Source organism: Amblyomma mixtum, chromosome 7, assembly GCF_055824585.1.
Source record: "Amblyomma mixtum isolate Tamu chromosome 7, ASM5582458v1, whole genome shotgun sequence".
NCBI classification, from domain to species: domain Eukaryota; kingdom Metazoa; phylum Arthropoda; class Arachnida; order Ixodida; family Ixodidae; genus Amblyomma; species Amblyomma mixtum.
Window position 1 is genome coordinate 30,388,868 of NC_143018.1, and position 23,368 is coordinate 30,412,235.

The 23,368-nt window shown below is 46.5% G+C and overlaps 2 protein-coding genes across 2 annotated transcripts in view; both read right to left on the reverse strand.

The window, feature by feature from the left end:
• LOC149335524 (calcium-activated chloride channel regulator 3A-1-like) overlaps positions 1 to 23,368 on the reverse strand; it is a 187,185-nt gene that overhangs the window by 101,854 nt on the left and 61,963 nt on the right. Inside the window, exons 6-9 of the mRNA XM_089553954.1 lie at positions 14,382 to 14,496; positions 12,402 to 12,626; positions 10,387 to 10,686; positions 3,063 to 3,281 (exon numbers count right to left, since the gene is read on the reverse strand). Of these exons, the coding sequence (XP_089410080.1) occupies positions 3,063 to 3,281; positions 10,387 to 10,686; positions 12,402 to 12,626; positions 14,382 to 14,496 (859 nt within the window). The remainder of the gene's footprint in view (positions 1 to 3,062; positions 3,282 to 10,386; positions 10,687 to 12,401; positions 12,627 to 14,381; positions 14,497 to 23,368) is intronic.
• LOC149335526 (uncharacterized) lies at positions 20,219 to 21,664 on the reverse strand. Its single transcript, XM_089552165.1, has one exon. It carries the CDS (start codon positions 21,621 to 21,623, stop codon positions 20,307 to 20,309), a length of 1,317 nt encoding a protein of 438 aa, XP_089408291.1. The 5' UTR covers positions 21,624 to 21,664; the 3' UTR covers positions 20,219 to 20,306.

Here is a 23,368-nt window from a genome sequence, read left to right on the forward strand (position 1 = left end):
TCTGTGGTGTGTTTCGATTACAAGACGGCGCCCTTCTACAGTGTGGCTTCCTTGGAAACTTAGTCGGCGGTGTGCCTGCAACACCTGTCGCTGTCAGCTCAAACTGACCGCCTGCGAGCGCTGCCTTCTTTTGCGATGTGAACGGTGACGGGACACTTACTGCCTGTGGCCGGAGCTTATAGCAAAAGCGAAGAGTGTTTTGTGTGAAGGTTTGACGAAGTGCATGTGTCAGTCTGGACCCTCGGCAAGTCATACGAGATGCGACATGCAAAAGTGGTCCACCAGTCGCTTCAGCAGAAAGGAGTGCGGATGTTTTTTACGTTACTTCAATCGAGAACTGCCCATGCAAATATTTCAACTCGTCCCTTGCCTAAACAGCATAGTAAAGAAGCTAAAGCAACAAAACTGCTGTTTCCATGCTGTATATTGATTCCGCACTCGTGCTAGAGGTGGGAAATATGTAGCAGTTATTGGCGGAGTTACAGCCTATGAAGCACGTGCAGCTTCATGTAATTGCAGGTTAGGATATGTGCCTTACTTGGTATTGACATTGTAACTAGACATAGCCATCTGTCAACTAAAAGAAATTTTCTTGCTATAGGATTCTGCAGCATTATGTATGCTTCTGGACACTGAATACCGGGTGCGTCACCTCTCTTGAAAGCACTCAGATTTGTGTACTTATCAGTACGTTTGAGATGAGAAAATTTTATCAGCTTCTTTTCTTTATTTTATAATTAGCTACACAGCATGTCGCAAAAAAAAATGTTTTAAGGAAAAGTATTTCAGTTTAGAGTAGAACAGTTCAACAAAGTTGTTTTGGGCATTCTGGTAACTTCAAGATGGTATCTGATGGTTGCATACAGACGCGCAAGTCAAACCTCAAAGGGCATCAAACTTAACAGTACCGCTGAGCTTATCCTTTCGTGCTTTTTATGTGTGTGTAGATCACCTGGGGAAGTTCAGTATTGGATGTTGGATTTCATAGTTCTGCTAGAACTTTTATCTTCCTTTCTACACATGAAACATGACTGAACTCGATTACATTCCCCAAGCAAATACCTAACGCCTTACAAGCGTTCCTTACTGTGCACAGTTGTCCCAGTGCATTATATCCACTCATGTGCAGCACACTGTTGTGTTGCTCTTGGTCTCCGAATGTGACTCTCAGCAATATGACGGAATAATAGCGCATCCAGATGGTCTTTGTGGTAGTGCAAATTTCAAAACAGATTGAAGAAGAATGAAGAGTGTGATACTTCGTCATGCATCATGCAATGCTGGTGCTAATCAGGCAACATGTGTGGTATATATACTTCGCACATTTGAGATTCATTGGATTTGTTCTGGAGCCATACTGGGAATTAATTAACCGATCTGTGATTTGTCACTGAATTTTAGAGAGGGCACTAATTTCTGAACTTTTGACACCAACTGTGAATTCAAAACTGTCTTTTCGTGTAGGCTTACATGGCCTTTTTACGTGTATGTAAATTTATGCTAATGACTTTGGAAATTGCTTTGGAAATGGTTTTGGAAATTGCCTCGTAACATTCCTGTTACAGCTCACAATTCGCTTTCTGCACGTCATGTTTGATTGAACCTGATTATATCCCCAAGCTTGTTTGTTGCACCTAACAAACACTGTTGCCCTTTCAGAGTTATTCCATTGATTGACTCCTTTCGAGTGCAAGCAACAAATGGTTGTGTTGCTTCTGATTTCGAAATATGGCTGTCTGCATGACGGGCAACAACATAAGTGCTCTGGATGGCTTTCATCATGCATCTATAAGATATCTGTAACTTTCAGAATTGGTTAAAGGAAGAACTGAAGGATGCTGTAAGAGTCATTAGCAGCTTGTTTTTACATTATTTTACTATAAACTTGCAATGTTGACAAGTTCTTGCTCAGTGTGCATGTTGTCATGTACAGGTCCCTGCAGTATCGAAGGAAACCATTTTGCACTAAAAGATAATTTTTTGGTTATTTGTTTGCTGAAGTTGAAAATGATTAATGGGTACTTACGCCAAGACGAAAATTATAAAACAGCAAAACGTGAGCTTATTGCTCATTATTGAGAAGTAATCATTAACTGAATGCTCGAACTTTGTTTGCTTTCACCCTAAATGGGCCTTTACAGTCTCGACAAGTTGCTACTAAGCAAGCAAACGCACACATGGCCACACGCAGCCTCACTGAGCTTGCTCAGTATGCACATAAGCACGCACAGCTTCGGCAAGCCCCCTCTCAACACGCAGATGTCCACGTACAGAGAGTTCTCCACGAGAGTCCACGATTTTTTACACGCAAAGAGTGTGTGTGAACGTCTATCAGCTCACAGTACGCGCATATGTACACACAGGACGCACAGAATGCGTACAGGTAACGCACAATTTCTGCGCATTTGTGTGCAAAATGAACGTGATCGTACAAAAATCACTGTTCTCGTGCAAACTCACGCAGAGTTTTTTCAATAGGGTTGTGTTCTCTTAATCTTCTTCTGAAATCGCCTGATTCGCCAATTCGCCGATATTGCTGGGTGCGGCGCTGGTGAGCACTCTCAAAGTTATCTTATTCTTAAATAAGTACCTTCGAAAGTAGACGGCGCGACAAACGGCGATTTCGCTCAGTTGGTGGAGCGCCGTACGCGACATGTGGACTTAATGTGGAACGAATCATACCGGACACATGTGGCTGCCCTTTATTTTACGTTCTTCTAATTTGTCTGGTGTGTAAAAAAATTTTCGAGAATTATTTTACTCGGATAAATTAAACACCTAACAATAAGAAAGAAGTTATATTCCCAGCTTCCGCGGCCTAAAAGACTGTTCGCTTCTTCCAGATATTAAGCGTAAGGAGAGCGACTGAATAAAGTATAGTGCTGAGAACATTGTAGAGGAAAAATTAAAAAGCCCCACAAAACCACATTTTGAAAAGAATGCTCATAGCATCCGTTCATACGTGTGCACATATACGCAGCAGTGATGGGCAGCTTGGTCGTATTATGGGCGCCTTCGACTAAATGTCAGGAGCCTACATTGTGAATTAACCGGCCACTTACCATTGCTGGACTCGGTATGTCGATGGCTAATTCGTCCCCGCTATGCCTTTCCTGGCAACCCTGGCACGGCTTCATCCTGGGGTCGACGAGACGTGCGTTGATTCGGACGTACACGTCGGTGCGTTGCATCACGTACACCACCGTCGAGTTCCCAACGGCGGCGTCCACTTTGAACTCCACCTTAAAAGAACTCTTGATGACTACGTCGGAATCCACCAGCTGTTACGGAAAGAGAACATCGCGAAGAATTAACTGAATGCAGTCACGTCTCGGAAGTGGAAGTAGAGCTCGCGCATAAATGAAGAAAAAAAAATAAAGAAGAAAACGAAGACGCAGCGAAGGTTGGCCAGAAGTCTGTACAGGTGGACACGAGAAAACCGTCTGTTGGAAGACGGGGTTTAATTTGTTCCTTGCCACCCGTCGAGAGAACAAAAACTTTCAATTGATCGGCTTCGTCTTTATCACCAGCCTGGATCTTTTTGTATCTGGGCCAGCCTAATAACTAAGGGGCTTCGCAGCGTACAGCTCCAGAAGACATACGTTAAGGAACATGGTACATTGGAGCACCGAAAGGCTGAGAGCTGTACAGGCCTCTGCCAAGAAGTTCTTAATTTCGCGAACGCTTGCCAATCATGAATTGTTGTGAAAAGTAACTTTGGTGCATGATTACGAAAAATAATTACTCGCTCGAGAAAGTAGTTTGCATTATGAGAAGGTCCATTAACATGACAAAAAATAAGAGACGTGAATAAGAGAGAGCAAATTGTGGCGATAAAATACCGTCAGCTACTTACAGTGCTTTTTTGAACTCCAAAGTTGAGCAGAGCAATCATTCCAATTGCGTCATACACCCCTCGTCTATTTCCTAAGCTTTAGGCAACAAAAGTGATTCCTCTCCGCAAGAAGTGGCCCAAGTACTAAGGAACTTCATCGCATCAGTTTTGAACAGTTCTGGCAACAGCTCTATGGCCCTTGGAGACATACAGCTCCTTGGCTAAAGCTCAAGACGACAATAATTATAGTATACAGAGCTCTACCGTTTCTACCTCACGACGTCCTTGCCTATGCACGCACATCGATGGCGCCAGGTTTCGGCACATGGTGCCCAGGGTCGACCAATCTGTAACGGTGGCGCCGTCTGGGCTTCGTTGCACACAGAAGCGCGTATTATCACTCCGTGCACGTCTCAGCTACATGAAAGGGAATATTTTTTTGGCACGATTACCCTGCAATTACGAGTTAGGTCCTTATTCTTTTTAATGCATGAAAGCCCTGACAAGGCATCACTTCGACGTATCCGTGTCCGATCTTTTTTAGTCAAATAATCAGCGTCTATTACGATTACGAACGCCGAGAACAGGCCAACGTACCCTGCACCCATTGCGCTTTAATACATTGACTTCCGCAAGAGCTCGCCTGGACAATAACTGTCTAAGTCGCTTTGGGCAACACTGCAGCAGCCATTTATTGGTGGCAACTGCGTAGGATACACAAGCCCCTACGTCTTAAAGGGTTGCTCTACTGCATGGACAGCGAGCACTGCCGCCGACATTTACACTTGTATATTTACAGGTGCGTGTATACGTTAAGGTGTCGAACAGGGTGTCGAACAGGAATTTTTTCGGGTTCAGTTCAGGTTCGGGTGCCTGTCTTTCGGATTCAGTTCCGGGTTCCGTTGCAAAACGACATTCCGTTCCGGTTCGAACCAGTTCCGATCGCGTCGAACCGGTTCAAACGGGTACAGATAATATAAAATTCTTAACGTAGGTTGTTTTTATTCAACCTTGTTTTGCCGTTTACTTTTCTTTGTGATATCAGCATATAAAGCATAACTGCAAAATTAGCTCAATGCGAGATGTTTTGACTTCACCCACTTTAAACTACTGTCCGCGGCAAAAAGATTTAAATTCACGCAAGAGCCGCGAAATCAAATGAACTCAGAATCAGTGCACATCGGCTATGCATACTAGACACTATCTGATGAGGTACATAAGACGAAAAGCTGACTGATTTTTCATCTAGAAAACCTTTCAGCTTCAGCAATTTTGTAGACACCGTCAGGAGAGTAATAGGTCTCTCCTGAAGTTCTTGTCAATCGGGAATTTCTCCGGCGCAAAGTGCTTACGGGGGCGCCGCCAATACCGCTGCATGCGCCCACTATGAGCGGAAGCTGCCTTGTATTGGCAGGCATATACAGCCAAGGGATTTTTCTGTCATCCCAAAGACTGCTTGCCAGTCACTCCTCCCCCCCCCCCCCCCCGGCACAGCTGCAGCGTGCATCTAGCGAGTTTACCAAAAATATTTTATTTGCATCACCTCCTCTACATCGCCTTTTTAACTTGTGTTATATATTTCGACCACCTAGAGCTTAGTTCCTTCAAAACAACAGTTAATCGTGCCTTCTCGCTAGAACACTGTAAGAAATATCACCGAGGAGAAACAAAGGTTCCGGTCGGTCATTACTTCCTCTACGTGCAACCTCACCTAGCCTTTGATGACGCCAGTGTACTAAGGCGAGTTCACCGGATCTACAGTACATTCTATACGCCCCAAAAACCTTTCTGAGACATCAAACGTGGACCTTACGTGTTAGTACCGCCTGTTCCGTATTTATCTGTCCGTGTTAGAAAAAATTCTCCTGTGCAAAATACTGGACTGTATGGGCTGAAACGCCGACTACAAGGTAGCTTATGATAGTCTTCGTCTTTCGATATGTAATTTAACATTTAAACTTGCCTACATTTTCAGGAATCGGCGAAAAACTGCATTCGGCTGCGGCAGAACTTTTCGTCCAGGCGAGCAAAGAAGCTAGTCTGACAGACTGCGCCATCTGGCGAGCGGTGTTAATTTCAAGGAGCAGACGACACGCACATCCCAAGAAACCGCGCGAGGTGCGCATTCCAGCCCCAAGCCGTGACATCGGTTGCCTCACCGCTCGCCAGATGGCGCAACCTGTCAAAGTGGCTTCTTTGCTCGCTTGGACGAAAAGTTCTGCCGCAGCTGAATGCAGTTTTTCGCCGATTCCCTTAAATGCAGGCAATTTTAGGTGTTAAATTACTTATCGAAAGACGAAGACCATCATAAGGTACCTTGTAGTCGGCGTTTTGAGCCCATATAGTTCAGTAGATTGCGCAGCGGAATTTTTCGTAACAGGGACAGATAAATACGGAACACGCGGTACATGCCATCGAGCGAAGGGTACGCTTGTGCCGTGATCAGTGAATTGCTACATCTCCAAGCAACGAGAAGCTATTGAACAACGAAATTATTTGTGACGCTATGTTCGTTTGGGACATAGCCCACTTCAGCACTGTCTTAGAAAGGACATTGAGGTCACGCCTTACGTTATAAGATTTGTGCCTGTAATGAAGGACACTGGGATTACGTGTTAATTTTTTATGTTATTAACACCGCTTAGAGTGTGGGAAAGCCGTATGCTTGATAAGCACGCACAATCACCGCTTTCAGCGAGGTCACTTTTCAGAGGACAGTTCATTTTAGCTGTGAACGTATAAGCTGCCAAAGTTCAACCTCCTTACTGGTCGCTCTTTCTTCATGTGTGCATGTGTGGGCCTTCAGGAATTTTTTGCGTGGGAGAGTGATAGTGGCATGACGCCTTATGCCCAGGTCGCGGAACTCGACCCAGTCAAGTAAGGCACGACGTGGTCAGGGAGGTTTGTGCTATTACATGCGGAAAACAATAAAAAAATCTTCGAAGATGGCCGAGTAGCGTAAGGCATCAGTAAACGAAGCTTCTTTGTTGCGCCCGCCTCCAGTGGCTCGCTCAGGGCTAGAGTATTGTAGTTTTCTTTACTGCGCTAGCAGTGTAGCTTCCTTTCTTAAAAATTCAAAAATTTCCGTGGTGCGTGCGTGCGTGTGTGTGCGTGTGTGCGCGTGTGTGCGTGTGCGTGTGCGTGCGTGTGTGTGCGTGTGTGTGCGTGTGCGCGTGTGCGCGTGTGTGCGTGCGCGTGTGTGCGTGTGTGCGTGCGCGTGTGTGCGTGTGTGTGTGTGCGTGCGCGCGCGCGCGCGCGCGCGTGTGTGTGTGTGTGTGTGTGTGTGTGTGTGTGTGTGTGTGTGTGTGTGGTGCACGCGTGAACAATTCGGTGGGCGCGCGTCCGGGCACTCGTAAAAAATCGACAGACGGTTGTAATTGCCAGTAATGCGAAGTTTGAGTGCAACTCATCACACGCCACCCGCCATGTAGATTATTACACTGCTAGCCGCTCTCCGGGAATGTTCCCGTGGCAGCCACGTTTTAGGTGGCTCTCAATTCACTCTTCTGCTTGGAAAACCAGATACGACGCGGAACGCATGACCGGGAGCATAAGAGCTGCGCTCTAAAATGTCCCATCTACCTGCAGCCGATCTACGTGAGGTGGTATGCTGTGAATGCTGCACGTATGCCGTCGTCAAAGTTTTGTACGAAAGAACGCCTGCAGGCATAAGGCCTGTTGCGCATGCAAGCGAAAACACTAGCGAATCCTGCCGCCGCAGCGCAAAAACTTGTTTTTGAGTCGTCGCGGCGGTGAGTGGCGAGGTTCCAACTAGAAATTTTCGCTGGGACGAGACGCTCAATCGCCCATTCGCTTGCATGTGAACCAACTTTAAGCCTCTCGCCGCAGACACAAACAACCCAAAGCGAGGGTTCTCGCACATCTTCGACTACGTTTTTTTATGTGGCACTCTCGGTAAAAGAAAATGCATTACGTTCGCTGCTATTGACGAGGGTGGCGCTGGTAAACACTCTCATGGTTCGGTTGCACTACACATAAGTGCTCCTGAAAGCCAAAGATTAGACAGTCTTCGTAGCTGGGCGGAAAAAGCGGGCTCTTTAAATTTCCTCAGTGTGCGCTTTTCTACAGACTACCTGTTTAGCCTCTCCAGAAGGCAGACGACTCAGGCAATTACAGAGCATTTGTTTCTTCTACCGTTGTATCAGCAACCTTCTCTGGAGTTCCTTGACACCAGTGCTTTAAAACGTGTTAGGCGAATGTGCATTTATTTCCTCTGCTGGAAAAACCTCCTCTAAACTTCACACATCGACGCTGCATGACAAGGCATGATTTCATGCTAAGGAGATGTTTGGGCCATGGATGATGCATTGCCACCTGTGCAATGCGCCAAAAGCCATTGAGCATTTTTTTATTCTGTGCAATGATGCTACGTTCTTCTGGGACATATTTACAGCGAATGCTTAGGAAGGACATTGAAATCGCACCCATTAATACCCGTTTATTGCCTATCGAGAACTGCGTTGTGCCGCGTGATATATTAATGTTGCTCTGAATACTTAGTCTCTGGAAGAGCCGTATGATGGACCGCCACACCGAACTACCAAGGTCATCGAGATCTTTGTTCCGCGAGCAGTACGCTTTGGTGCGGGGAGTATATGCTGTCCTGCAAGAGTCGCCTAGCTGGCTCCCCTATCTAGATGCATGTGTGTGCCTCCCAGACTTTTGATGTTTAGGGAGGTGGGGACGTGGAGGGGTATGGTGGGCTCGTACTACACAGCCTGGTGTTTTGTGGCATGGGCATACTCAGATTTTCCTTTTCGGCACCTATTTCCACGCAATAAAAAAAATCATGGCCGTGGCTCACTTGGTAAAGCACCGGACGCAAAACTCGGAGGTCAAGGGTTCGGATCCTACCGGCGACAAGTGTTTTTTTTTTCTCTTTAATCAATTGCGTTAAAATAGTTACCTTATTGAGCTCCCATTGATGAACACCATAAAAAATTTTTAAACCAAGTACATCCCCTATGCTCCTTGGTTTCGGTGACTGTTGGCTTTTCTTATGTGCGACAGCGAGAGGCAGATACCAGCCGCCCGTTAGGGAATTCAAGATACAGCAGTCCGAGAACAGTGTCACGAAGCTGCCCGCTGGCGATTGGCAGTTATTTTTTTATATAAGCAGAACAATTTCAATGCGTCGGCATGACACAATATCTCTTCATGGCAGTTACATTTCAAACCAGTATTACCTTTCTAGACGTTTATCGCATCCCAGCGAGCGCATGTATTTCCGCATTGCCTCTTTGTGTAATAACTGCTTATTTTTTTTCTAGGTATTGTACCGCTGCTACATGCCTGTTTTTCCTTGCTTATTTCCGTCGCGTGTAACAAAGAATATTGGGATTCTTTAAAAAGAAAAGCATATCTATGTTTCTTTGTTTTGTATTAACAGTATTAACATCAGTTTTCACGCTTCAAAGCTACGTTTAGTCTATAAGAAACGCTGCAATGAAGGACTCCAGATTAAGGCAAACAAAACTGGGGTTCCTCGGAATGCACTGTAAACGCACAGCACACGCGCATTTCTGCATTTCGGCGCCATCAAAATGCGGCCTCGCCACCGGTTTGGTTGGTTTGGTTTTATGGGGTTTAACGTCCCAAAGCGACTAAGGCTATGAGAGACGCCCTAGTGGAGGGCTCCGGAAATTTCGACCACCTGGGGTTCTTTAACGTGCACTGACATCGCACAGTACACCGGTATCAAACCCGCGGCCTTGGCATCAGCAGCCGAGCACCACAGCCACTGAGTCATTGTAAGAAATCTTATTCATTATCTGTAGTCTGAGACTAGGAGTGCCTCAGAAAGTATATGTTGCACAACGTGATTGGGTCATTGCGCCTATACTTCACATATTTATGGTACACGACACAAAGAAAAGGAAACCATTCTCAATCAGTGCTTTACAAGTTAAAGCAGTGCTAACAATTCGATTAAAGGTGTAGGCAAGCATGTGAAAGGTGGATACTATAAAATCCAACATGTCACATCAATCTGGCGTAAAATACTTTAGAAGTACTAAAAGCACATTGTGGAAGCGCCAATTAGCTTTCTTCCTAGACACGACTTATTCCAGATTTGTTGCCGAACTGGACGCCATTTCGACTGGATGCCATTTTTGCACTCCATAGCTCAGGCTGCTTTCAATGGGCAAATTCACGCGCTAGCACATGTCATTTTGTCTGAAAAAAAAAGTATGCCGTGTTGCAAAAAATGTGCGGCTGAACCGAGTCCAGAACCGGTTCGGAACGGTTCCTTTGAATCCTTCCGGTTGGGGGTCAGTTCCAAGATGGCGAAAAAAATTTGGGTTCGGTTCGGCTTCAGTTCAGGGCAAAAATTCTGATTCGGTTCCGGTTTCGGGTTCACGTTCGGTTCTGGTTCAACCGAACGCCGTGGTTTCAAGACTAGGCAGAAAAAACTATAATATGTTTTTGCGTGCATGAGCTAAATGTTCCTGTTTGCATTGCTCGCAGCTAAACAGTCCCCAACAAATCAGACCGGGATCAAAGTGTAGGGGCCACCTGATCGAGCGTACCGTGTGGATTCGCACATCGTTGCCGGCCTCTGTCGTCGTTGTATAAGCGAAGGCGCTCCTGAGCTCGCGTGCTACGTTTCCCCGGATGTCGCTGAAGCCGAACGCCTTTCCGCCCGTCTTTACGGCGATAGTCTCGAGATTGGAGTCGGCGTGGTCTCCCAGCGCCAGGGTGCTGACGATCACCTTTGCCGCGACAATCTCTGGCAGCACGTCTTCGATGTATGGGAATTTATTCTCTTCCCCGTCACTCAAAAGCACGATGAAAGCGTCTTCCGGCGTTTCAGTGCCGCTTACGAGGAGCTGAAAGTAGACAACAGTCGTGGATAACTTTCCAAAACCTGCTTTGACTCATGCCACCAGTTGTCGCTATGGTGAAAGAGTGTTCTGAAGCCATGCTTTTAATAGATGCTCTGCTAACGCATGCAACTATCGAGAATTGCTTTTTGAAACTCGTTTTCATGTGTAGTGTTTTTGCACATGTGGTGCACATATGGTGCTCAACTGCAATGCAAGGCCTGACCAATACACGCATGCATCGCTTCTCGGTCCGGCGACTCACTGTTTTGCTACGTGGTCGCCAAGAATCGGAACAGTTAAAGAACAAAACTGTCGGAGGTGTGCCAGTTCTGGAACCAATGTGTCTAGAGCACAATGGCATGGCGGCGGTCTGGAACGATGGCTTGGAAAATCAAAGCAGCATGTGCGTAACAACCACTACAATACGGGAGCTAAAAATTTCGCTGTTTTTTTTTCCAATAATATGCAATACCTTTCCACACGTACTTTACCAATGTGGTACTAATTTTACTAAGGTAGACAATTTAATGATCCTATATTCCTACTTCAAGGAAATGTTTTAGGCAACTGCGGCAGGATAGGTTTCGTCAACCCACGATCAGTTAGTCTGCTGCTGCCTTGCCCTCTATGCTTCCGGCGACTGGCCCAACCGCTTGAGGGTGCACAAGATTTGTTCAATTTCAGCCACCACAAAAATGGTGGGCAGTTTGCGTTTTCCATAAAACACTGCTCCATATCAATGCACTTACACATAAAGTTGGCGGCTCTAAGACACGAAGACACGCCCTCCACCGGTGACGCAATCTTGGTTAACGCGATGCGATCGGAAGGCCATAAACCCAATCGCGATGGAAAGTATACTTCCCCTGAGCCGCTTATTTACCCGCTCATCCGTGAGTACTATGACTATTCGTTTTTATATGTTTGAGTTCACTGGCACTCATTTCAACCCTCCCATAATAAACACAATCCTCGTATCGTAACGCAAGGTGGCATCATTGGGTTAATAATATCGTGAACTAGATAGAACTGATCACTCGATCTCTCCTCACGGCTCCGACGAGTGATCAGTGCTCAGTGATTTGTTGCATCTTATCATCTGCGCACGACATGTGATCATAGCTCGGTGCACAGCTGCGTCGTGGCCGAGGTGGGATCAGGGCGGTCATTCCATGAGCCCTGCTGTCACCTCATCACTCCTCATCCCCTGAGCCGAAACAAGGGCTGCCGCCAAAGGAGACGAAGCAGAAAGACAGGGACCGCATAAGCAGAATTTATGTAAGAAAAATGGGCGCTCTCACATGAACAAACCGCTCTTCCGCCCTGTTAAGCACCCAGGATTCAACGTACTGTATGCACACAAAGATGATATCTTTTCTCGGTGACGCAGTCATGCACGTGATGCTAAGCAGGCTCTTAATCGCATTATAGACTGGTAATAAGGAAAAATGGAAAACGATGCTTTTGAGGAAAATAAAAAAATTGGTTCATTGAAAAAGAAATGAGAAAGATGCGCCTTTGTGCAGTGCAGTCTCCAGGCCGCATCCCATGCAGGAGCCTCCGTCGTAGTAAAGCCCTACTTTCAAGTCTAATACCATGTCATGGCATGTAATCCCGCAGGTCATGCTGTGTTGCGAAGCGTAAAGGCGTTGTAGGCGCAATTGGAGAAAACGAAAAATAAAAAGACCCGCACACGCAAAATAAATAGATGCACCTGCCTTGAGAGCCGTTCTGAGACCACATCCGATGCAGGTAGTAGAGTCGAGTGTAATCCTCGTGATGGCATTCAAGAAGCCCTGCCTGGTGGTCCCGTTCACTGTCATAAGCTTGTGGTCTACCATGGAATCGGTGCTGAATGTAACAATGGCCAGTCTTCGGGAGCCATCCTCGATGTGTGATATATACCACTGTGCCGCTTTTTTCAAAAACTCGATGCGGTTTCCCTGCAATGCGCGAAAGCTTTTGCTGAAATCTGTGGAGAAACGAGCCCTCATCACATGACAACGAGTAGCTCACGGCAATGTTTCGAAATAGTGTCCTTTCTGTGTGTGTAAAAGATCTGAACAGGTAACCTTTAGAGGTTCTGTTAATTTTATTTTCTTTTAGCGCAACAGAACAGAACATTTTTTCCAATAAGCACCAACTTAGACGTCATTAGTTCGAAATTTTTCGTTTTATTCACACTGCATTTTCATGAAACGGGAACTATGGCGCTAGCCATGTGAGAGACACGAGATATTTATTGTGTGTTATCTTTTCGGAATGCCCTCAAAACATCAGGAAACGTCGGCCAGCATATACAATTCGGCTGCTGGCGTAAGCAGCCGAGCGATGGCTATTTGCGAGACTTGTAAGAGCTCCAATACAACCCCTCCTATGTAATCGCTGCCTTTCTAAGCAGCCGGAATGGAAAGCAGTGAACGGACAGCTATTAGACAGTTTTAATCACATTTACGAAAAGGATTTCGCGCGAAGAGTTCATAAGGGTGAGGAATGCGCATCAAGAACGCAACAGGCCTGTGTGTGTCTAGCAGACGTAGGTGAGATTCCGAAGCATGGGCGTTTGTGATGTGCGCGAGCAGATAGCTCCGCGGGATGATCTTGCAAGATTTATAACAAGTAATTAGCGTCAAATGAGAGGCGGCAGCTAAACGGCGCTGATGGGTGCGTTCGGCAGCGCCATGCCTTGATTTTCTAAGCCTGTCGACTTGGATTCGTGGCGAAACGTAAAGGAATGCAACCCCTTCGAGGCAGGCTTGCGAGATGCAGGGCGGTGTGCGGAAATTGCAGTGCGCTTTTAAGAGAGGGAGAGAGTTCAGCGCCCGCACTGTGAGCGACCGCACGGAACTGCTGCTCTGCTGGCAGAAGCGCACCCGTTGTAGGTTGAGGAACTTGCAAGACACGCTGCACGACGGCGTACGCAGGAGAGAGCTTCGGCTGCACTGCCGAATTAGGCGCGGAATGAAACCAGATATGGATTACACGGGACACCTCGAGGAATCGCGGACCTTAGATCGGCACTAGTAAGAGCTGCGTTGTTTCGGGAGCTCACGCAGCTCGACTGGCTAGGCTTAAATACTCGCCTTGGATGATATTGGCTACTACACTGACCACACTCGGCGAGAGATGGCACGGAGAAGCATACGCGAACAGTGCCGATTCAGTGCAATACGTCCACGTGGCGACTATTTGTGTGTGTCGCGTACGTGTAAATAAAAGCCATGCAGAGAACGTGCGCGTCGCGCCCATACACTTGTCGCGTTTGTGTACGCGAAGTCTCTACGAACGTTTCCTAAAGCAGTATTATACAGTAATTCTTGATGGTCTTGCGTGAAAACCTCTACTTTTGACGAAGTAACCACGCCTGGCTGGGAATATCGAAGCCGCAATGGAATTAAATTTAATCGCAAAGCGTATGTCAAGGGCAGCCTAATTTCGCATCTCAATGCATGTCTCCTGCTTTAAATGCCATCCCAAACAAAGAACCTGACGCGAAAAGTTTGCCGCCTTTACACATTCAACAGACAAAAGGCGAGTTGCATGAGAGAATGCTATAGATCTGTGTAAAGGTTCTGTGAAGATATATCTGTATAAATCGCTGCATGCTTATAGGGGGATCTGTGGGCGCACTATCATCGTTAAGGGCGTCGCGCATCTCTTCACACCCACGTAAATGACCGCCAATAGACTGTACTCACGTCCATGCTTACTGAAACGTCCAGCACCAGCACCACGCGCTGGGCGAAGTCTTTGCCCTGCTGGACTTCATCGAAGGTAACTTCGACTTGCTTTGGCATGTGCGGGTTTGGGTGTCTGAAATAAGAAAATAATTTCCATTCGTTTGTTCCTTCTTTCGCTTGCTTAAGTGCGTTCAAATATTTGTGAGGTTTCGGTATTCGCTAACATCCAAACAATAATAAGAGCCGCAAAAGTCCGGCAGGCACGTTTATGAAACAGGTTGTCATAGCCATTGAACTCGCATCAGGATTGGTACTTTCTTTCGCATTGCTCCCTTTTTTTTTAATTTCTGCCAATATCAATGACAAATCAGCAGGTACATGCATCTGTATAGAAAACGGTGGCGCTAAATAAAAAAATTTGTTTCAATATCTACGGTGAGTTTCCAAAATATTTAAGCGATCATACATTACGAAAAAAATATTCTTCGATAGAACTTTCGCGTAGGGCGCTGGTTTGCGTAGTTGGAGAAAAATAGTTTACTGCTTGATCTGGTCTCTTTTTTAAAAGAGACAACCCTACTCAGACACCTCACTGAGATTTCGCGTTGTGTCCGGCCTCTTAATGGCGCACTCTTGCCGAGTGCACGGCCAGTCGGTGAGCCGCCGCGCGCTCACTGAAGCTGGACCAAGTGGAAAGCGGAGCGTGCAGCACATACTCGCATGTGGACGGTCACAGCATCGGCTTTCAAGCGCTTGCTCGCCGAGCAAGAGCCCATTCCGGGAATATACGGAAGCTAAATAAAGCGCCGAGTGAGCAGTCATGCGAGAGCGCAGACTACCATTACCAAACAAGAGGAGCTCCTTTACAAAAACGTCGACGCGCAGCCGGCAAGTGCCACCAATTCGCAGCGAAGCGAGACAATGGGAAGCAACAGCGCCAACAGTAGATAAGAGAGAATCGCCGGCACCAATGCGCAGCGAAGGCTGAGTGAGAGGGGCGCCTAGAACGGATGCCGGAAGCCGTTCGAGATTGGCGCGCCTGCGAAACCGCCGATGAACAAGAGGAAAGGCTCGAAAAGAGGTGTGAGGTTGTGTTAGCTTTGGTTAGAACTATCATTACTGCGGGGTCGACGCCTTCTATGCACAGCACTTCATGCAGATAGAGTTTGGAGTTTATTACAGCGTGTGCGAAAGTCTTTCGTTTACGTCAGGCCTCACCTGTGTCCACGCACTGCGCTAACCGGTACTCTAATTATTCCATTTTGAAAGTGAGCTGCGAAATGAGGTCAATACGAAGGCTTTCAGGCTTCACAAATAACCAGCATAGTGGTTTCTGCAATATTTTTATCCTGCTTCGGCATGTGCATTCAACGAGCATATCTGCCTAAGAGTCAAAAGACCTTTCCCAGCTTTCAAGTGGGAGGAAGAGCACATCTCTAAACCAGTACATTTTATGCGAAAGCACTACTTAACGAGGGCTAACCGGCTCACCCAGTTTGCGTGAAGATTGACCCTGATGGTGGCTTTGCCAAACCTACAATAGCAACAGCCCACGCCGAAATAACAATGAGTAATGCCATGACCCTGTTTATAATGAGCAGTGGGGCGAACAGGTCAACTTCACCGGCCACTGCACGAGAGCACTACGCTATCGCCGAAAACGATCACACCTCGTGTTATGTTGTTGTTGTTGTAGCCTACGACAGAATGGCTCATACCCACTCTGGGGGATCGGCCAAGAATCGGGTGGAAAAGGTTGGTATTCACCTGTACGTAGTAAAGGCAAAAGGAAAGCACACGGGAGAGGAACACCGGGGGAGTCTACCACAAAAAGGGCACGGAGAGGATGAAAAAAAAATCAACAAAACTAAAAATAATAATAATAATAATAATCATAATATATATATATATATATATATATATATATATATATATATATATAGTATTCAGTAGGGGTTCCAATGGCCCAGTTTACTAGTTTAGGTACAGTATTACGACAAACGCGACTGTTCTTTTAACGTTTATTTTGCCAACAGTTTCGGGAATGGTATTCCCTTCGTCAGGGCAGGCTTACAATGTAAGCCTGCCCTGACGAAGGGAATACCATTCCCGAAACTGTTGGCAAAATAAACGTTAAAAGAACAGTCGCGTTTGTCGTAATACTGTACCTATATATATATATATATATATATATATATATATATATATATATATATAAAGGAGATTGGATTGGAGAGAGAGAGAGAAAGAGAGAAAAGAGAATAATTCGAAAAGAAAAAAGAAAAAATGAAGCATAAAAAGAAAATAGTGAAAGCTTTAGCAAGGTAGTCGATGAGATTCCAGCAAGAAATTTTGAACAGCGTCACAAACAGACCTGTGGCTGAACCCAAGTGTGGTGGCACCAAATGATAGCAAGTGTGGGCTGCTCAACCTGAGGCCAAGTTGCTGTAAGGGCAACTCCAGCAGTCTTCTTCTCAAAGAGGTGAAACGACGACAATGGAGCCAAAAATGATCGATAGATTCAGGCTCACGGCAAAATGCACAGAGGGGAGATAGCGCCAAACCAGATCTGTGCAGATAGAAATTTAGAGGGGGGATGCGGCAGCGCAACCTCGTCAGAGATACTTCTAGCTGCCGAGATGGACAACTTTTCCTGCTCCATGAATATTTCAGATGCTGATATTCCACCGATGTTAAAAGTGTTGTGTCTTGCACCACCTCGATGCCGGAACCTAGATGCTGTGATATACGCTGTAGCCGGGATGATGGGCAACACAGGGCCGCCTAGGGAAGCCTTTGCAAGGTTATCCGCGATCTCATTGACAGTCACGCTGCTGTGGCCGGGTACCCATATCAAGTGAACAAGGCTCAAATGCGAAGGAAGAAGCGATAAAAAAGTGCTTAAAGTGGGACAGTCAACATGCGACGCGAGGGACGAACACAAAGATAAAGAATCGGTAATGACTGCCACTGCAGAAATAGAAGGATCAAGCTTGCGCAGAGCAAGAACTACTGCCAGAAACTCAGCTTGAAAAATAGGGGTGTAATCCGGAAGGCGCAGCGAAAAGGACCAGTCTAAACTCGGACAGTAAATTCCCACCCCTGCCTTTTCGTTGCACTGAGAGCCATCGGTTGCTATTGCAATTTTTGTAGGTAGAGACCTTAAATGATCCTCTAATAGACCATTTAAAATACGGGGTGGTAAAAGTTTCGCGTTTTGAGGAAAAATGTTGTCGAAAACAATGTGGACAGAGGACCCACTGCTTAATGCTGGAAGGATGTTGTAAATCTGCACGTTTAAAGGCTCAAGCAGCCTTTGCACGAACACAACCTGTGGGGTATGAAAACGAGGCCAGTGGACACCAAAAAAGGAGGTCGGCTGGCAACAGAAAATGCTTTGCGAACGGTGAAAATGGGATTCAAAGATTTTGAGGAAAGTCTGCACAGTTAGAAAGTGAAATCGGGTTAACAGAGGAGGAATGCGGGCCTCAAGGTACAGCACATTGGTAGCCACGAATTTGGGGACGCCAAGGCACATCCGAAGCACCTCCCTCTCCAAAAGGATGAGAGGACGAAGTTTGTATGAAGCCGAGCCTGAAAACAACACACAGCCAAATTCTAAAATTGGCCTAACATACAATACGTAAATCATTAGGAGCGTATCCCTGCGCATGCCGTACCTGTGACTACATAACCTCCGTAACATGCCTGCGGCACGAGTCCCTTTTACAGCTACATGGTCAATGTGAGGCCGCCAGGTGAGTTTGTCATCATAAATGACGCCCAGGTATTTTAGGGATTGAACTTGAGGAATTGGTTGAAATTTGCATGAAAGAGAGAGCACGACAGGATCCTGTAGAGGAAAAACAAGGACGGCACACTTGTTAACATTTAATGAGAGGTGTAAACTGCTCAACCAGAGCTCAAGAGAACTCAAATATGACTGCAACTGATCATAGAGGGAATGTATATCAGGCGCAGCCGCAAAAAATGCTATGTCGTCCGCATAGACGTAAGTGCGAACATGGTGGTGGAGAGGAATGGAGCTCATGAGAATATTGAACAGCACAGGCGAAAGGACAGCTCCCTGCGGAACACCTCTCGTCTGTTTGTACCTCTCGGATTTTACCCCATTATGGACGCAGAAGAATTCCCTGTTATAGAGAAACGCAGATATCCAAGCAACTAGATATTCCGGAAACTGGAGGGACTGTAGCCTGTGGATTAGGATGGAATGCTCTACACTGTCATAAGCTTTAGAGACGTCGAGCGTAACCAAAGCAGCATACAGGCGTTGACGACGAGCTAGAAGAATACGACTCTCAAGATCTACATGTGCATGCCATATCGAACATCGCGGCCGGAAGCCGAGTTGACACGGGCTGAGAATAGTTCTGCGGTCCACAAAAGCAGAAACCCGCATAAGTAACACCCTTTCTATTAATTTTACCACGTTTGATGTTAGAGAAATAGGCCTAATATTTTCAAATTCATAGCCTCCGCCCTGGTTTTTAAGTAAAGGGATCACCTTGGCCAGCTTCCACTCAGAAGGGATCCAAGCGAGTTTGATAGAATAGTTGACCAGGTGTAACAAAGAGTTCGGAGACGCCTCAAATAGAATCTTGAGCATCTTTGAAGTAACACCATCAGGACCGGGAGCAGAAGCTGGTAATCTTTGAACAACTTGAGAAAGCTCCGAAAGAGTGACTTTAGTGAAATAATTATCTGGCGTCCTGTGCGCAAACAACACGGGACGCAAAGGAAATAGAGACGAGAACCGCTTATGCAAGCCCGCGGCAATTGATTCAACCACCTCGATAGCTTCCTTTGGAGACATAACTAATGACTGTAAATCACGAGAAGGCAGGACCTGTTTCCTGGACCGTAAAAAGCCAAATAATGCCCGTCGGTTGCCTGACTTTGAAAGAAAATCAAAATGTTCAGAGTCATATTTCTCTTTCGCACGAGAAACTGTGCGTTTAAAGGTGGCTGCTATGAATTTATAATCTTTCCAGTTATTTGGGCATAGGTTATAAAGAAGCTTTTTCCATGCTGCCTTCCTCCGCCTGTAATCCCTCGTACAGTCCGCGTTCCACCAATGATTAGAGGAATTCCCATTTGAGGGCCGCACCAGGAACTCCGACTTTTTCCGGCAATCCTCTAAAGCCAGGCATATGCTTGTTGACTGGTGATCTTCGGCGATGTTAGAAACTGATGCGAGGGCAGAGCGCAACATCGTCTCAAATTTGTTATAATTTACATGCGTCCGCAACGGACGAGCCGCAGGAGTTACACGACATAAGATATCAAAACGAACAGGTATATGGTCACTTGAGGAGCCGCAATCAACAGTCGACCAATTCATTATGCCAATTCCAGGACTGGTGAATGTAAGATCTAAAACAGATTTAGACTGAGCACAAAGGTAAGTGGCTGATCCAGAATTTGAACACGTAAGGCTGTTATCAGAAACCCAGTCCCAAAGGCGCTTCCCACGTAGATTTGTGCGGTAGCCCCAAGACACATGGTGTGAATTGAAATCACCAGCCATGAGAATTGGGTTTCCACAGCTAGCGAGAAGCGAATCTAGAGGTCTAGTATCCTGGACTCCATAGGGGAAATAAACATATACTAAGGAAAATGGGGAGCACCCAGGAAGAAGAATGTCTAATGCCAAAATCTCACAGTCAGGGGACATTAGCTGAAAAGATACCTTAGCCTTGTGGCAAAGTTTTGAAGAAACTAACGTAAGCAAACCCCCTCCTCGTGACTGGCGATCTAGACGAAATGAACGATAATTTTTAAAGTGAAAATGTTTTTCGGTTGAAAGCCACGTTTCTTTAAGAATAATGATATCCGGATTAACCTGGGAAGAAATACAGTGTAAATCTGTTGAAGCTGTAAGAATAGAGCGACAGTTCCACTGTAAAACTCGCAACGACGCTATGGTTTCGAAAGCAGAGCAGCAGCAACTGCCTGCTCTAAAATGGTGTCCTTCGGCATATTGCCAAGCTGCTTCTTCTGTGATTTGGATTGTGAACGAGAAGAAGATGAAGGAGATATCGGGGACCCGCTACGCTTTAGGACCCGCACGTCAGGCTCCATCATCTCGGAATCAGAGATGACTCCAGCGTCACTGGAAGTACCCGAGGTAAGAACAATGTTGGGTGCAGAAGTTTGTTCCTGGGGCTGAGATGTTGCAGATAGAGAAGAACGTACAAGAGCAGGGGTAATTACATTCGATAGAGAAGCCAAACTGGTCTGCATAGCATTAGTGAGCTGGGAAGCGAGGACGTTGGTGAGGCATTCCGAAACACTTGCTGCAATTTTCTCTACCATTTTTGTCATGGACGCTTCCACAGCAGACGCAATTGCCTGAGTCAGCTTTGAGTCTAAAGTCATGCCCTGACGAGCGGTCACCCCTGCATACCCGTAGGCCCGTTCCTTAATTTCCTGTATAGCTTCTCGGCGCGAACATCGTTTCCGGTCTATAACCTCCAGGATCTGAATTTCCTGCGCACGAGAGGGGCAGTTGGAAGAATTAGCAGCGTGGGCGCCACCGCAAAGGCAGCACTTCTCGTTGTGCTCAGAGCAAGTGCTCGTAGCATGATCTTCTCCACAGTGACAGCAGCGCAAGGTGGATTTACAACCGCCGGCACTATGGCCATAGCGCCAGCAGTTGGAGCACTGCAGAGGCCTAGACGACAACTGGTCAACCCGAAAAATTAGAGGCCAGGCCTTTATTTCACTGGGGCAAGACGTGCCGGCAAAGGTGGCAATTACCGACTCAGTGGGCACCCGCATGTTGCCAACATCACGGTTACAGCGGTGCACAGCAACAACACCTGCGGCGGACAGCAGATCAAGGGTCTCAACTGGAGACAGCGAAGAGTCGACGCCTCGGACAATGCCCTTCGTGCAAGCCAGATGGGGCGGAATAAAAGAGCTTACCCGGAGAGATGCGAAAGACGAGGTAGCTAGAAGATCTCTGACGCAGGCAAGGTCTGAGGACCTGCAGAGAATACCGCCGCGTCCAAACTGGCGGACCTCACTGATGGCTTCATAATGAGAAGTGGCTGACTGGAGCGCAGCCCGAACAATTCCAGGATTAGTCATCTTGATGGCGCCACCATCCTTAGGCACCAGCGCAACCGGGATGCTGCCGACGCCACTGCGCAAAAAAGCCTCCAAGGGCAAGACATCAGGGGAAAGGGATGCCGACCAGGAGGAGCTCCCCTGGCCGGGAGACTGGGTAGACATACCCCGGGCTTACGGCCTCACCGTGTGCTTGATGCCCACAAAACGACAAAGGCAAAAGCTCAGGGAGAAAAACAAAACCTCAACCAACCACCCGAAACTCAACCGATCCTCAACGGGTGGACCGACTGCGATGCTTGAGAGAACTGGAGACCGCAGAGAACGCTGACGAAGGTCCGTGGCAGAGAGAGAGGATGCCCGTGTTAAACTGCAACACATCCTCGCGCTGTGCATTGCACGTCGTCGTCTTCACCCACTTCCATGAGGACAAGGCGGGCGATTTTTTTTAAAAGAGGTTGCTGAAGACGTCTATAGGTTTCTCAACAGCAAATAAAACTTCGGCTCTGCTGCGAACGTAATAAAACATTGTTTTGCATCTGAGGTACTACAGTCGCGGAGGGTTTCCAAAGAATTTGGTCGGCTATCAAATGCCACAAGTGTCGCCGGCGTCGACCTTCGTGAATCTGAGGATATCGCCACAGTGGTTCGGCAGATATGCGTGAAGAGTTGACCTCTCAGCTACAAGGTGTCACACACGATCACGCGTGCCACCCGTACTCCTTGCTTTGGCCACATATAGAGCAGCCCACTCCCCTTTTTATTCGTCCTCTCAGAAAAGAAAAAAAAAGAAAGAGAGAGGATGCCCGGAACAGCAAAGCTTCGCCAGGCTTAACGCCAATTCAAGATGAATGAAAAAAGTAAATGTTCCAAAGCAGAAAAGAAATTAAGAGAAAAACAGAGCAGTTAAAAACAACTCAAAATAAGAGAAAACAAAAGGCACATGAGAGTAAACGTTAGTCACAAGACGACAGCCAAAGCACAGCGTGCAGTCCGCGGAATAAATACCAATAAATAAAGAAAAAACCGGGGTCACTCCGAAGTCATGGTCACACCAACTGCCTAAACAAAGCATTGAGGGCCGGCCACAGAGAAAATCAGAAAAATAAAAACATAATCAAAACAAGACAAAACCAAAATCCCAGTCACACAGTCAAGGACACAGTCACACAGTCAAGGACACAGCCAAAGTCACACAGTGAAACTCAGTAAATAGGCCACTACGAAAGCGTTTATGCCCAATAAAGGAGCCCGGGGGTCTCCTCTGTGCACAGCTTGGGGAAGAGAAATTATAGGAAAGAGAGAAATCAGCGTGAATAATTAGAAATTGTGCTAGTGATGAGCTGAACCATTTGACGGAGAAGAGCAAAGCAACAGGGTCCCGGAGAAGCAATGGGTAAACAGATGGTACGATGTCCGATGAGCAAAGAGATCGTAAACAAGAAACTAAAGAAGCAGTAATGGTACAATCCCGGAAGTAATGTCGGAGGTTTTCGCATAACATTCCACAGGAACAAGCTGAAGACGGAGACAGGCCAAATTTTTTAAAAATAGAACTGAAATCTACCATGCCCAGTAAGTAAAGTAATAAGAGGATTTCTGGGTAGATGAATAGGGAGAACTTAAGTGTATCAGGTTTCCAATTGAATAATACAGTGCTATCATTATTCTCGCGCCAAAAAAATCTCCATAAATGAAGTGAAGAACGATGTAAACGGCAACGCACCCAACGACATGGAAGGGTATAAATATGTAAACAGTCAAACTGTCCGGCACTGCGAGCAGCTTCGTCGGCTAACTCATTACCGAAAATTCCGGAATGACCCCGGATATGAAATAAAAGAAATGGGGCGAGAGAAGACAAACGATAGAGATCTTTCTTTATGGCAATAATAGTCGGGTTTTAAGAA

What these genes read in the sequence shown, in the direction of transcription:
- LOC149335526 (XM_089552165.1), bottom strand. Translation starts at nt 21,623, where the DNA reads ATGTCTACCCAGTCTCCCGGCCAGGGGAGCTCCTCCTGGTCGGCATCC.